The following is a 16,056-nucleotide window of genomic DNA, read 5'->3' as shown; positions in this document are numbered from 1 at the left end:
CTCGTCTTAGCACGCCATGGGGTTTGTGCCATCCCAGCCAGAGATGGGAGAGAAAAATTCTCCTCCCACACACTTTATCTGCACACAAATACAGGTCAATGATTTGTTTTCTGAATGGATTTTTTTTTTTTTTAAACTATGACAGAATTGATATTTTCATGTAAAAGTATACTTTTTTTCCTAACCTTTTAAGACCAGATAAGAGAGAAACACAGCTCTGGAAAGGTTTCTTTCCAACAAAACCAAAACAACACTGGCATGTTTTAGTTAAAAAGCAAAACAAATTTCTGCTGATTTGTTCATTCCTATTTCTCCTACCCTCCACCATATTAGTACAGACCCCTTAGTCTCACCCCACCAGCCTCCCAGCCAGTTTAACTCAGGTGCTTACTTAAAATTAATGGAAATGAATCAGGCAAAACACTTAAGTGTATTATCAACCCTAATTCTCTACCCAGTAACAAAGATCTTGCATGCAAATCAAAACTGTTACCAGTCCCTGGCTGTGTATACGTGAGTGCATTAATTTCTAGAGCTCTTCCACTATTAGCGTTTGGCAGCGACCATGCAGGCTTTTCCAGCAGGACAGAGCCAGCGCTGGCGGGGAGCTGAGCAGGTATGACTCTGTGGCTGCAGAGCTTGCCTTGGATCTTTCTGAGAGCCCACCACCATTCTAAGCAACCCCCTGGAGGCCAAGGGCAGGCCTGAGTTTGCACAGGGAGGGCGCATTGCCATGGTCCATCCCTGCAGCTGACCCAGCCAACAGCTAGCTGAGTTTAAATGCAGTTGTCGTAGCACATTTGTTTTAAAATACTGTTGTAGCATCATTGTCTTGGCTGGAGGAGAATTTGTTTTTTCCTTGAGAATCCTGTGATTAAGGCACACCACAGAAAAAGCTGTCGTGTTTAATTCCTGCCACCCTAGCTGTAGAAGACAGTTCACCCAGGGAAGTCCCTGTTAGAGACGGTAATGGGAACCTTAAGAAACCTTCCGAGAAAACCCACCCACGTGGCTGTACCAAGCCTGTCACAGCTCAGCTTTAGAAGGATTATAATCAAATAATTTGTTTCACGTCTCTCTAAATGTAGTTGGAAAGCAATGGAGAACAAGGCTTGAAATCAACCCTCCAAGCACGTAAGAAATTTTAATTAAGGGCGGAAAGAAGGGCCATGGCAATGAGGAGAGTTAGATTAATGCTTCCCATCTACATTTCTTGCTTGCCCAGCATAAAATGTTTTTTAAACCACGACAGATTTTGTTGATAAAAAAAGTTTCATTTAATTTTAATGTTTCCACTGAAAAACAGATATGATGAAAGTGTTTCAGTTAGAGGTAAATGAGTGGTGGTGGGGAATCCAGGAAACAGAAATACAGTTTCTCTGTTTCATGTGTTAGAACATTTTGAAAAAGCTTGTTTTAGTATTTTAAGAAGAGGAATATTTTTCTTAATTTCCATTTTCCAAGAAATATTACCTTATTGTTTCCAGTCCTCTCTCATTATTATTACTGTCTGCTTCGATAACAAAACCTCACTCAAAGCAACAAATGCAGTTCTATGTACAGTGTGCAGGTAGGGCTCAATACTTTGAGTGAAAGTAGCTGATAAAGTCTTAAGGTCCACAGACTCCCTGTAGCAATAATTCATTACACAGGACTGGATGAGTAGGATAAGAAACAACAGATCAATTTTTTTTTTTTTTTTTTACCCAGAAGTGACAAAGGATAATTTTTACTTAAAAAAAAAGCTCACATTTACCTAAAAAAAAAAAAGCCATCAGAATAAAAGACTACTACTCAAAAATGTCTATTTACAATCTGTGAACCAGATACTGATTTACTGTAGTTCCACTGAATTAATTACTTGTACCCATAGACAACCTGACCAGGAATTTGTATTACTCAAGTCTACTTTAACAAAATTAAATATCTACCTCTTTTCAAGTGGAGAGTTGCAGAGTAACAACAATTTCCCTGGCGATATGCTGTGAAAGTTGAAGTTTCTTACACTTTGGCATCTCATGAAATTAAGAAACACTTGCACGCACAAACCTTAAGATTCACACCTGAGCAATACAACTTGTCCTCCCAAGAACAGAAGAGCATGCTGCAGAGAACAGGCAAGCTACATTACTTACAATTCAGGAAAGACCAGAACACATGCACACCTCTACTCTGGAGAGGTTTTCATTTGGTATCACATAAAACCCAAAGGATGAATAAAAGAAAGAAGGGAGGGTCAAGACCGATCCTTGTCCCATCAAATCAACACACACTGCTTTTGTGTTCAATGGAGTCAGAAATTCACCCAAGGTTTTCAAACAGTGACATCCTCCAGTGAGGCCAGCTGCAAACAATAACAAGACCTGGACACAAATTTTGCAAAAGACAACAATTTTTTTAAAAGGAAAAAATAAGAAGGCTCTAAAATACTTAATTAAAAAAAAAAAAAAGAAAAAAAGAAAAAAAAAAGCACTTTTAGAAACAGAGCAGAATGGCTCAAAGCAAAGCAAGTTTGGTAGTGGACAAAGCACCGTGCCATTGACCTTGGAAGCCTATTGAAAACCAAGGCTCACATCTAGACACAGGTCTCTGGTGAAATGAACTGGGTAACCTCGGCTCAGTTTGGGGGGTTTATGGTATGTGTGCGTGATAGTAACAGCATGATAGACCCTTCTTATGGGAAGCTCTGAAATGAGTGAGGGGAAAAGAGGGTCCTGACATAGAAATCCTTCCAGATTAGAGATTGCCAGGCAATCCAGTGGGAATGCAGAGGTTTGCAAGCAGAGGGCAGTGTTTCATGCTAAGAGCGCTAAGCAAGGGCTCATTCTTGAAGTGAATGCCTGGAAGAGTATTACAATGTCACTGTTGGCGTGGAGAATCCTTGGGGAAGGTCAGCTGCAGTTTGAGTCCCTGGAGAGTTCTGCTGCTATGGGTTCCCTTAAACAAGACCTTCATTTGGCAGCGTTTTGAAGGCACTGGAACACCGGATGTTGCCCCAAGCATTGTTCCTAGAGAGGTTGGTCCATAGCTAGAAGTCAGAGCTCCTTTTACACGTGATGGAGGAGTCATCTCAGTGGAGGTAGGTAGGTTGATTCCATCGGTACCAAGATCTGTTTGCAACACAGGGAATAAGAGCTACAATTGCCACATTGGTAACAGTTTCCCCTTGAAATAAAAATCATTATTATTCCATTTGTAACCTTACTTTGACTTGGCAGCCACCAAACGATCCCTTGCTGCTATAGGAAGCTCACAGCAAAACCCCCGTCTTTCTAAGCAATGCCTTCCATTGCGCTCGTGATTTCACGTACTGCCTGGCTGCTGGCCTTCCTCCATGCCAGAGGAGGTCTGATTCACGGCACAGGATGATCCATGACTCAGAGGACTCAGCAGCTATGGGTGACGCCCTCTGCTCTCTGCCGCCTTCCTACCAACACAGCATCCCTGACACCATGTAGCAGGAACTACAAGTGCAGAGAGGCCTGAGCCGCACAGACTGTGGCAGAGGCATGTTCAGTGAAATAACCAGCAGGGCTCTGAGCCCCTGTGTGTGGCTTAATGCTTTTGTAGCACCTAAAAGCAGGGCAGAGGAAAATCTTTGTTCTTGTTTCATCTGCTGCTGTGGAATAGTTACTCTGCAGCAGAGCTCTCTGGGTGGCACTGCAGGAGAGAAAACCGTCTGTGGAGGGGGTTATCCAAGCAGAAAGAGTAAAATATGCCTTCCTCTGCTTCCTCCACACGAGGAGTTAGTTTAGGACAGTCCTTGTGGCCAGTGTTTCTATTCAGGTTTTTGGTTGGTTTTTGTTTTTTTTCTTCTTTTTTTTTAACCAGCACGGTTTTTCAGGCAAAACTTGATTTGCTATTTGTCTTCAAGCAGAAAACCAGCCATATCCCAAGGTTAGATGTGAAACGTCATGTAAGAATGTGCCACCATGTAGTTCCCCATTGCTGGAGTCTCTAAGGGTTTGCATATTCTACTCTAAGGTCCCACTGCTTTTCCCCAACCCCTCCGATGCCCTTGCCAAGGTGCAAACTGTGGGCCCCAGCTGCCTTACCCTGAAGAGTTGAAACTGGATGAGTTCATTGCAGCTTTGGAGTTGCTCTGGGCTGTGCCGGGGCTGCTGGCATGGAGTGCACTGCCGGGGGACGAGGGCCTGCTGGAGTTCCCTGGGGAACACGATGATGTTACTGTGTAGCAGAGAAAGCTGAATAAGTCTGGGATCTCTTTTTTTTTCCTGCCAAGGACAGCCCGAGCCCAAATACTTCCACCATATCTTGTACCCATCCTGTTTCTCATCTGATTCTGCCTGCAGCAGCAAGGCAGAATGTGTGCCCCAGCCAGAGAGCAGGCGGGGGTCTCCAGGACTGCTCTCGCTGTAGTGCTTGGGTTTTACTACTGTGAATCTCACTCCTCTTGTTTGGCTTCTTGGTGTGCCTGGCTCCCAGACCTAAACACCCCAGTAAAATTTGCCTAGGATTATCCTGGGAATGTTATCATGCCCAGGAAGCTTTCCCTGTCTTTGTTCCAGCCAAGGGAAAGACTCTGCTGTTCTTATCCCTTGTACGCTAGTTATGTGAGGATACTTTCCCTGGCCAAACCCAAGGGTCTTATGAAGAGTGGCCTGCAAGCGTAACCTAGAGACCAAGTAGTCAGAGAGCAAGGGCAGAGGAAGGAGGAGGTGAGGCAGGCAGGTTGCTCAAGGCTTACCAGTCCCAGGCATGGTGCTATGCACCGGATTGACAGAGAGGGGCCCCAAGGACCCTGAGGTAGAGACCTAGAGAGAAACAGAAGCAAACAGTAAGCACTTGGCACTATGAGGGCATAGATCACAAAATGCCACTCCTTTCACATTCCTTCTGGAGTGTGCTGGCTCCCAGGCAGAATTCTTATCTATATCTGAGGCTCCCACAGATATTTCTATTCATACTCTAGGGTAGAAGCACCATTCCCATATCCGGGGCCATGGAAAGAAGCCAAAATGAATATTACATGTGCCTGACACTCTCTACACAGGTCTAAATTTATGGATCAATAATGGAAAACCCTGAAATTATCAAACACAAGCCAAACTTTCTGGACGTCCCGAGGTAGGTGCCACCGCCCTTTGGGTGTTTCAGGCTGGATGTTCCTAGCCTGAAACTTCCCAGCTCACACTGGTCTTAGGCACCAACAATCCCTTTTCTTGTAAGGAGTTATTGATGGGTGAGAATTCTCAGGTGACAATTAGTAATTTGGTGGCTGCAATCAAAGCGAGCCTGGGGCATTTGTTGTTCAAGCGTGATACTTTAACTACAGGCAACACGTTGTGCAGAATGACTGATGAGTAAAGGCATACTTTGTACAATGCATTCACAGGAAAACTATTCACCAAAGCTACTGCTTTAAAAATTCATGGCTTGCAAGCAGCGTTTTGTGTTTGTGACTGTAGACAAAATGTGTTGTGTAACAAGTGACCGAACTTCTTGTGATGTTTGCCTGCCTTCTAATGGATAATTCCAAAACCCAGGAGATTTCAAGATAAAATATTGCTTGCGAATACGTACGCTCCCTCCCACTCACATGTGCTTCAGCACTAATAACGCCATAGGGAGGTTCCTGCCGCTTTTATATGTGGAAGCAGCTAAGCAACTATTAACTAGCAGAAACACAATAGTAGCTTGTTATCCATAGTAGCCACCGACAGTAGATTACAAGGACACGCTTTCACCTACTCTCACAACAGTTTCTCTTTTCCTCATCCTTCCTGGCAATAAAAAAATTCGCTTGCCAAAACGTGAATGTACAACATGAGAGAAGGACAATTAGCACTACTGAAGTGTATTCTGCATTTCTGCACCAACAAACTAATATGTAAACGGTTACCATTAGGTTTCAGAGTTAACAACCAAATTGACATGAGTGGATGCAATTCTCATTCCATTATTCCTCCATTAACTTTGGAAAGCTTTTATTTACCCATCTCAGAGTGAAAAGTTTTGGGATAGCACCCTTATTTGGATAAATTATCCTACAATTAAACTGACCTGTACCTTCTAGGAAACCTGTATTTTCTTTCTCTTGTTTTTATTCTTAGAATAAAAATAAATGTTCTGTCAGTGCGGGCATGAGCTTCCATTCAAGCTGGGATGCTGAGTACATGGCCACCCCATGGCCAGCCCAGCTGCCTCTGCATGCTCCTGCAGGTGCAATCCCCCACTGGACTGCGGGGTGGGATTGCCAGCAACTCAGGGACTCGGGTGTACAAGGAAATGTCCTGCCCTGTTTCCTTTTCCAGTAAACCCTGCTGCATCCCCCCCACCCTTTTCTCTTCTTGTCTGGGGTGGCATGTAGAAGTCCTTAATCCAAGGTCTCTCACCAGTCTGGAATTGTAGATAGGTGATTTGATGGGGGATGGCATCGGGCAGCTGATCCGTTTTTCCTTCTGGCGCCGGTTGCAGAACCAGACCCGAACCACCTCCTTTTCCATGGAGAGCTGCTCTGCTATCAAGGATATCTCCTCTGAACTGGGCTTGGGGTTCTGCTGAGAAAGGGCAGGAGGTTAAAGAAAGCCTCGAAGAGGTGTAGCTTACAGCATCAATGTATGCTTCTGCAGCTGGAAAGGCAAAGGACAAGGGTGGGGTTGGCTATAAACTGGGGAGGGGAGAAAATTTGTTTCTAAGACAAAAGGTAAATATTTGGGTGAGAGATTATGTTCCCTGAACCAGAAAGTGCCTCTGATTCAACATCCAGTCTCATGGAATCAGTGGGGGATGAGTCACAGTACCTGGCCCTGTTATTGCATAAAGCACCACGCTCTTTGATCTTAACAGCACCCTAAATCATTGCTTGGGGGGAAGCTAATGACTGGTGGTCTTCTTATCACTACACAGGACACACAAGCTCTGAGTGCTGTTTGTACGCCTACCTGCACCATCTCAGAAGAGCCATTTCTTCTCTTTCTTCCTCCATCCCTCATTTATAAAGGGAAACAATAGTACCTATCCTTTTCTTCTGAGTCACTTACTTTGTGGTGCATTTGACAGCATTTGGCTCTATGGGTTTTGAACTGAGTTGGAGACTTGAGGGTCAAAAATACCTAACACGGAGATGCCAAAACAGTTTTCCCATTACAAAGAATGCCTCATACTAGCTAAAAATGAGGTGCCCATAATGACCTGACAATGTCTTTTGTTCTCATTAACAGTCACAGGAGGAAGTTTTGATGTGATCAGATATGAGGGAGAAACCAAGAAAAAAATGAGGGCTGTTCAAAAACAGTTTCGATGAAAAATTTTCAATGGACAAGTTAGTCCTACTGATTTAAAGCTCTGTTTGGCTCTCTGCAGTGTTTTTTCTTTAAAATCTTGATGCTTGAAAAGTAAAAGGCTCCACTTCTGACATGATTCAGCAGCAATATCTGGAGCAGCCAGGCCTGCGTAACAGGGCATCCGCTTCTATGCTGCACCGTGGCCACACAATTCCTGTGACCCACGCCCACAAGAGAAGAGGAGAAGAGGTGGGTGCAGGAGATCAGTTCTGGCTAGGGCACTGATCAGCAGAAGGTAACGGGGAGGTGTGGCGATGAAATTGTAATTCCTTTAAAAAAACATTTTCCAAGGAAATATTTGGGTTTGATGTCTTTGGGTTTGACACTTTTCCTGTTAACCCCTTCAAGCATTTTCTAACCTGCTATCAAAACAAACAAAAAAAGAGATGTCTCTTTTTGAGGATTCAGTGCTGCTATGACCTAGCAAATGCCAAACTTGAAGAGAGTTCACAACACATTGAAAGATTTTCCCCTCACATCTTGAAATCTTTTCTCCAGCGTGGAGCGAATGTTGGTCTCAATGCTGGTTCGCTTCTTTCGTTTCCGTCCAAACATCTCATTCACTGAGGGGTAGGAATTGGGAGTGCTCATGGAAGAATCCAAAGGAGCAGATTCTGGGGAAAGAGGGAGGGGAAGAGAGATATTCAAGAAGATAATGAGTTATTTGCATTCCTAGAGCCTTTATGAGAACTATAGCACCTCCCAAAATAAGTAAAACGTTCCTACATTGTGGATCCTTCCTATGATGATGATTAAAATTGCTCCAACCATCAGAAATCCATCAATGATCTTGTCCAAATGAGGAAAGAAATACGGGTGCTAAATTTTATTTGATACAGTATTTTTCCTTTTTCCAGCTTGATTTCCAGCCTGCTCTGATGGGGACCACACATTTTCCAATTATTTCATTTCACACAGTTAAAGATGTTGACTTACACCACTGGGCTTGAGCCTCATGTAGCTGAGACACCTCCTGACATAAACTGGTCAAACGTGCAACTCCTGAAGGGCTGCCTGAAGCACAGGAGACGAATGCCGCTCCCACAGTGGTTTGCAGCCAGCAGAGAACACCAGCCCAATACTGCTACTACCAGGGATTCCCTTTGCAGTGATATCTTCCTTCTCTAATTACTGCTCATGGGATGATGTCTGAGTGCTTGAGAAGTCACTTCCTACTCTTTCCAGTTTACATAGGGAGGGACTGAATGGACCAGCCCAGAGGTTTGCCCCAGACCACGCAACAGAGCAAGAGGCGATGCAAGAAGGGATGCCCCAGACACCAACTGCAGTGTGAATCCCATGTTGCCAGAGTGAAAGGACAGATGTGGTTTGATATCCAGGCTGCTACGCAACCCGCTGTGTGATCCACAGAGGAAAGCAGACTGTTACCAGCCCAGCCATGGATCTGAGAGGTCTTAGCTCCAGCTCCGATTTTCCTGGCTTTTATGGGAGGTTCCTGGATGGATCCTCTCACATGCTGGCCAGTACTCATAGCATTTTTGCATGCAATGTCACCTACCTGCATCACTCAGCCACTTCTCCAGCAGGGGTTTGAGCTTGCACATATTCTTAAAGCTCAGGTTGAGAGCCTCGAAGCGGGAAATGGTAGTCTGGCTGAAATCATTGCCATAGAGCTTCCCCATGGCAAGTCCAACGTCACCCTGGCAGAGAAGATCCAAATCACAACATGAGCTCAGAAAAACCCCTCACAGCTTGCTGCTGTCGGAGCACCTCTCAGGCGGCTTCCAGAATAGGTGCGTCTTAGTTTCCATGACCTGCCTTCCAGAGAAAGTGACTTGGCTTCCCACGGGAGTCTGCCTCACACCCCTGAGCCTTTGGGTATTGACAAAGGTGCGGATAATGAGGTCATGGTAATGAAGTATTAGGAAGAGTTTCTCTCTTCATGTGTTTGGAAGGGAATGCTCCAAAGAAAGCCAAACTATCTAATCCAGCCCTTCCTCCATCTGCTTCGCTGCCACAAACTCCCCCAGCCCAACATGTCCGCATCACAAGTGACACCAACATTGACGAGGCTGCTCACCTGTGTGAACCCCAACTTGATTCGCCTTTGTTTAAAAGTCTTAGCAAACTTTTCCAGCTCCTCCAGGTCACTGGGTTCCTCAGATGCTCCTGATGGAGTTAGGTGCTTTGCCACTTGCAAATGCTGGGGTACGTCCAGGTGGGGTTCAACCGATGAGCCAGGGAGTCCAGACCGGCCCACAGCCTGTTAAAACATCAGAAAAGATGCATAAGAGTCACAACAACAGAAAGGCACACAAATTTCTCTGTTATTTGCCCTTAATGAAGCAGCACATTTTGTAGATGGGTGCTTCTCAGGGTGGGACTGTATGTTGGACTGGAAGTTGAGGCAAGTTACCTGTGATGCCAGGCTGGGTCCCGGCTGGGAGAGGAGAAGGCTGCCTTGTTGCTGAGGAAAGGAGAGGATGTTTGGCTGCAAAGCTGAGGAGAGAAAGAGAGATGCATCTGATCAGACCAGTTCCTTCACTGGCATCTCGGCAGCTGAACATCGCTCTGCACAGGAAAGGCTCACAAAGCTCTGGATGGAAAATGTCAGCTAGCTGTTATTCAAAACAAGAGACTTCCAGCCATTACAAATGTGGATGCTCTGAGCTGGATTATGAGAAAGGAAAGGTTCTTTTCATGGCATTTTGGCCATGGCTATTACAATAATGATATAGGTAAAATGTCTCACCCACTGATCCCTGCGTGTAGCTCATTAACCTAAGGCTGAACTAGGGCACAGACTTTTTACATAGACATCTAACTTAGATTTTTAGATGCCAAGCGGCAGAGAATTTACTACATCCTTAGTGGTGCTATCTCCCAGTGCTTAATCATTGCAGTTGCTAAAAGAAAAAACTGCATCTTATTTCCAATAGAAGCTCCTCTGACTCCAACTTTCAGCCACTTGATCTTGTGGAAAAAATCCTGATCCTACAGTTAATCTCATGAGCCTACCTACTCTGCTTTCTACTATACATTTAATTTTGAAGTGTCATTTTGAAGCCATCTGACCCTTTCTTTTCTACCCTACTGTATTTCAAATAAATTGAATTTCTTTTGGAATATATAAACTGACACAAAATGATGAAAGAAAAAAAAAAAGGAAATCTATAAAACTAACAAAAACTAGTATTTATGGAGACTGCATAATTGTTTAGTTGACAAACTGCCAAGTACAAGCCTATATCTCTTACAGGGAATGTCCTAAAGGATTAAGCAGTGACTGAGGCAATGCAGTTCCCTAGAAATTTAGTTAGGTTCTTCAAGTCTGTTGAGGGTGAAGCCTATAGAACTTAGTGAGGATTTATAACCTTTCTTGAAACAGTCAATATATTCTATTGATTGTAACTGACAATTATAGGGAAAACTATAGAAATTTATGGCCTTCTACTAAAAAAAATAAAGGAAAAAATATCATCCCAGAATCAATCACTCCCCCCCTCTCTCTTTCTGTCTTTCCTTTTTTAATTTAGATCTGAATGTGCAGGATCCCATTTATTTATTTAGATTGGTGTTTCAGTAAGCCTTCTCTAATGCTGGAACAACTTTGAATTTCAAATGCAGACTGGTAATGAGGTGCACATTTTTAACAGTGAAGGTAATTAATCACCGGAATGGCTTGCCTAGGGACATGGCGGATGCTCTGTCATTTGGAGTCTTTAAAACCATGATTGAACACCTTTGCGAAAGCTAAGCTCTAGCTCAAATGAAAATTATGGACTGGATTCAGGAATCACCGGTTTGACAGCTGATGAGACAGAGGCTGTGTTTTTGTAAGATGAAGACTTCAGCAGCAATGTTTTGGCTGACAGTATTCCCAGCATCTACCTGGCTCCTTGTTTCCACCTTTACAGCTGCACAGAGCTCTCCCCCCTTATTCAAGTGTGCCAGCATTAGCTATCTGAAGGGCTGCACAATGAATCACATTGGGCCATAACGAATCAGACCTGGGAATGTATCTGGCTTAAAAACAACTTTAAAACACTAAACCCAAAACAAACCGTGTGTCCTCTTGGAAAGGTTAAGCCCACAGCCAAGTCCCTTTGGCCGAGAAATCCATGAACTGATGTACCCATCAGTCAGAACTCAGCAAACATTGAGGGTGTTCCCGTGACAGCCCAAGGGAAAACTTCAGGAATATTTCTATCATCTCTTTGGTGTGAAGAACACTCCACCTGTATCTGTACCAAACAACTACCACCACAAAACCAGTCTGTGCCTTCACTTTCACTCCCCAGTGGCTGTGCAAGCACACAGCAAAGGATCATTAAAACTTGGCAATCATCCATTCAAATGGAAGTGCTCTTGCTCAAAAAGCCAGCTGCTGGCCAGAATATCCAGTCTTCATCAAGTCTGGAACCAAAAGGGGTCAAGGCCAAACAAGTGGCCATCTGTTGGAGGGGTTATAGCTGCCAAAGGAAGTCCCTTAACAGAAGAAACTCTAACTCTAGAAAAGGAAGCAAGTTCTCTTTTCCAGTATAATGCATTTCCTATTATACATTAATAAAAGCAGATGGTAAGCAATAGATTATCCCGACCCTGCCATTTCAAACAAACTAAACTAGATTATTTTCAAATATACATGAAGAAGTTTCTTAATACATCACTCGGCATCATTTGGCAGAGAGAACTGCTTATATTCTGTCAACGAGAAGTAGGTTTGCCACTTGCCTACAATATAATAGTTTTCTTCAGGAGAATATGTACCATTGCATTCAAGCTGCAGAGATTTTAAGGATTTAATACTGAATTTTCATTCATATGGAGGGACCTCTGTGCTGGAATAAATCAAGAACGCGAGCAAAGGACCAAAGTCCCTTTGCATCTGTCAGGTTATGGATCAAAGCCTCTGTTTGCCTATCCACAAGCAGCATAAAACTTCATCGGTGGCATGCCTATATCCCTGTTGTTGGAGAAAGGCCATAAAAAATATTGGTGGTGAAAATAGAAACATGGGGTCTTTGTCAAGCACTGGGCTCAGTCCTCAGTCCTTTCATCCCTTTCATGAAGCTGATTACACTCTGTTTCAGAAGCAGTTAGACCTCCTGTCCTCTCCTGCCCCATGGCTTGGAGCGAGGTTTGGGAACACCCACTGGCAGCTCCAAACCTCTCAGCTCTCATCCCCAGGTTGCTCCTGGCTAGGTTAGACCTGTTCATTCTAGTGCCAACATTGTCCTTTCACCAGAGCAGCTCAGCTCCTTCCCTGGATTTACTCTCCCTCTAAGGTACTTCGAGCGCTCAGCACAACCTCTCATCAGTTTTCTGGAAGAAATGAAGAGCGCTAACCCAGTGAGGCTGGAAGCCCAGGCAGGCTGCAACTGCTCCCCAAGGAGCAGGCTCCTTGCTCTTTTGCTGGAAGCCAACCAGATGCTGTCCTGAATTTCAGAGGTGGGATCCCTACCAGGTCTGCAAAGACTGGCCCCAAGGTGGCACTCTTGGTGCACACAAGCCAAGGTGCCAGGAGCACCTCCTGAAACGGACCCTTCCCCGAGCAACTCCTGGGATCACCCCAGGTGTGTGAACCAGCACAGGGGGAAGAGAAGGGGAGAATGCAGCTGGTAACGTAGCAGGGCAACAGAACCATCATGCTGGGAAAATGTAACAGACCAGATTAAAAGCAACAGCCATGAGGAAGAAAGGTTTTTCCTAGATAGGTATCTGCTTATAACAATGCCCCTTTCAGCTTTTATTGCTCTTACCTTGTTGCCCGGCCTGAGACTGAGACAGAAGAAACTGGGGAACTGACTGCATATGACCAGGGAGCAATACAAGCTGCTGCAGGGTGTGAAGAGAGCTCATATCCTATGGGAAAAAGCAAAGGGAACAACAAAACTCAGAGATGTCTGCTCTTCACACAGCATCACCTCTCCTATAAAGCTTCCCTGCTCTTTTATACTGCCTTTGACACCCCATTCACACTTTTCATTTAACTGCCAACACACCGGATTTGTGTGATTCATGCACTGGAGAACTACAGATCCAGAGGTACTCCAGGATCTGAAGTTTTCAGCTGTATAAGAAGAATTCTGTGCACACACAGACATCCGCGTGGAGAACTGTCTACCTCTACTGAAAAAGTAAATTCTTGAAAAATGACATTTGTGAGGCAGTGGCAATCAAAACCTGGTTGTTAGAAGTAACAGTGCAACTTCTTGGATTTCCATTTCTTCCAGATAATGTATTTTCAGAGAGTGAACTCCCTAAAATTACATAGGAAAGTGCAGCTGACTGTCCCATCTTATAAACACTGAGAGCCTACTTTCCACAGAAGGCTGATTTCCCAGCCAGCCGTGTGCTGAGATGGGACAGAGATGGTTCAACAGCACCTGATTCTCTGCACCACCTGCAGACATGTTGCAGTGGACATAGTGATCAGATCCAAAAATCTTTCCTGTTCTTTGCCACGCAGCTGCCAGGACTTCCCCACTGTGCATTGAGCAGAGCAGGCAACAGGTACTGAGAGATGAGGATTACATCCTAGCGCTCTTTCACATTGCTGGGGTTCCAGCCCTAGGTCCTTTTCTGGGATTAGGGCATAAGAGTTTGTATTTGCTTGGGATAGACACCAAAAAAAAAAAAAAAGCCTCAATAAGAGCAACTTTCGTTAGAGGTACATTTTTACAGGAACTCATCTCAATAAGATGAGCTCTTTCACCTTCTCAGGAACTGTTTTGAAGCTTTGGAGAAATTGAACAGTCCCTGAATTGTGTAAGGGATCTGAATACCCTGTGAAAGAATGAGGGAAGAGATTACTGAGGAGCCGTGCGGCCTTCTGCCATCTAACTCCCATTAGAATTTAACAAGAGTTAAGTGCTAAGCTCCAATTTTTTTACCTTAGGAATTAGGAACCTTTTTACCTCAAGGAATTAATTTCTTCTCTGGTGTAAATCAGTTTGAGGCAACATATTCCAGGATGGCTACACTGGTTAAGATCAAGAGTTAATCTATCCTAGAATCCTATCTCCAACAATGGCATTAACCAGACGTTCATGAAAGAGGAAGACCAGGGCAAGCATATCTAACGCTTCCCCTTGGTGCTGTCCCAGCCTCCAATTATTTCCAGTTCAAGGGATGTCCTGAGCATGGTGTGGCTTGCCTACTTAGCAAACCCTCAGAGGAAATCTCTTCCAAGTTTGTGTCCAGTCAACCTTTGAAGCCATGTAAATCTTCCTGCAGAGAAGAGAGAGGCTGAGGAGGAAGCTGACCCGCACCAACACAGGTTCACTTTTCCAACCTAGTGTTCATCATACCCTCAAGTCTCCTTTTGCCACTGTCAAAAGGCATGTGTAATTTGGCAAGTGTCTCAAAACCAGCCTCTTCTCCAGAGGTTCACTAACCAGTGCCATTTCAGACTTCTGGATCCCTGAAGCAGCAAAGTCACTTACCCCTGCGATTTGGCTTCCGGGCATCATTGATGATCCCTGCACAAGGTGGCCTGACCTAGGGGGGATTGTGGATTGCAAGGAGTCGCTGAGGTCTTCAGTTTTAATCTGAAAAAGAGCAAATTAATTTCATCATTAGGGAGCAAAGGGACACAGGAGGTGTGGGGTGGCTAAGAGTCTGAGAGGCTGGAAGGGATCGGGAAGGGGCTCCTTTCAGAGAAAAGTCAGAGGTCAGGGCTCACTGCTTCCATCCCTGGCTTTGCAGAAAGGCATGGTCATTCCCCACTTCTGCTCTCCAGTTTATAACATGGACATAGTTTTCCTGCTCTGCCAAACCAAGGGGAGGCTTGCTGTTTGCTCAATTAAAATGCATTAATTAGAACACTTTAGGAAGTAATCAAGTTCCAGTGACTTTGCAAGGTTTCAAGCATGCGAGTGCTTTCCTCAGAGAAAACATGGAGGTATTTTGTAGAGTTATAAGGAAGACACGAAATAATTCTCCTTCATAGATCACAACTCACAACCCGATGGCAAGGCTGGCTATAGATAGCCTCTCATTTTGTTCTGCAGGTAGCAGAGAACAGTACAAGGGGATGGGAAAGGAAAGGTCATGAAGTAAAAGAACTCAAAAAGCAGTGTAATCTTCCAGACTTGAAAATGCAGCACCCCAGGCACCAAACATATTTGCTCAGCTTCTACCAGAAAACAACAAGAAATTGTACATGTCTGGCGAGGAAAAAAATCTGCTTCCTTACCTAGAACAAGCTGTGGAAAAAGAACTGGAAAATTTCACAGGTGTCAGCCCTTTGTCCAGTGGTTACATTGACCTACGTTAATGCTCAAGAAAGATTCCCATCTACAAAAAAAATCATGATTTCCAAGTCCACATTTTTCAGAAAAGAATTTACCCAGGGATGAGAACTGAACCCTTGCGTCTGGTTTATTCCATAGTCTCCATGTTAATCTCTAACATTGATATTACATTAAAAAAAAAAAAAAAGGCAAAACCCTGTTACATCGCTTTGAATGAGCTGAAATCCTTTGGCAAGGCTGACTTGCAGGGAACAGGAGAGAGGGGAACCTGGTTGGGGGGATTTTAGAAGTTTTTAAGTTAATTCCTGAAAGCTGTCTGAGGGGTGTCTGCACGCAGATGCTGTGCACAGGAGGCAGAGTAGTCATACAGAGCTCTTATAACACATTTGCTTTAAGACGAGATCCAAGCTAACAATTTCCAAACTTAGGCTCAAGTTTTTCCTAAGCATGAGAATGCCTGGAACAAAGCTCACATCATGAGTCCCATTCCTCATCTAAGCCCTTCCAGTGAAAGAAGCAGCACTGTTTTC

The 16,056-nt window shown here is 44.3% G+C and overlaps 1 protein-coding gene across 1 annotated transcript in view; it reads right to left on the bottom strand.

Moving 5' to 3' along the window:
* Positions 1-3,070: 3,070 nt before the first annotated feature.
* Positions 3,071-16,056, bottom strand: part of POU2F3 (POU class 2 homeobox 3) — a 41,886-nt gene continuing 28,900 nt past the window's right edge. Inside the window, exons 5-14 of the mRNA XM_035893921.1 lie at positions 14,717-14,821; positions 13,031-13,133; positions 9,685-9,767; positions 9,349-9,531; positions 8,827-8,968; positions 7,785-7,921; positions 6,357-6,518; positions 4,709-4,775; positions 4,056-4,188; positions 3,071-3,110 (exon numbers count right to left, since the gene is read on the bottom strand). Coding sequence (XP_035749814.1) covers positions 3,071-3,110; positions 4,056-4,188; positions 4,709-4,775; positions 6,357-6,518; positions 7,785-7,921; positions 8,827-8,968; positions 9,349-9,531; positions 9,685-9,767; positions 13,031-13,133; positions 14,717-14,821 — 1,155 coding nt within the window. The remainder of the gene's footprint in view (positions 3,111-4,055; positions 4,189-4,708; positions 4,776-6,356; positions 6,519-7,784; positions 7,922-8,826; positions 8,969-9,348; positions 9,532-9,684; positions 9,768-13,030; positions 13,134-14,716; positions 14,822-16,056) is intronic.

This window comes from Egretta garzetta, unplaced genomic scaffold (assembly GCF_000687185.1).
Source record: "Egretta garzetta isolate BGI_Z169 unplaced genomic scaffold, ASM68718v1 scaffold365, whole genome shotgun sequence".
Classification (NCBI taxonomy): domain Eukaryota; kingdom Metazoa; phylum Chordata; class Aves; order Pelecaniformes; family Ardeidae; genus Egretta; species Egretta garzetta.
Note: the sequence above shows the minus strand (reverse complement) of the source record. Positions and strands in the feature narration are given on the sequence as shown.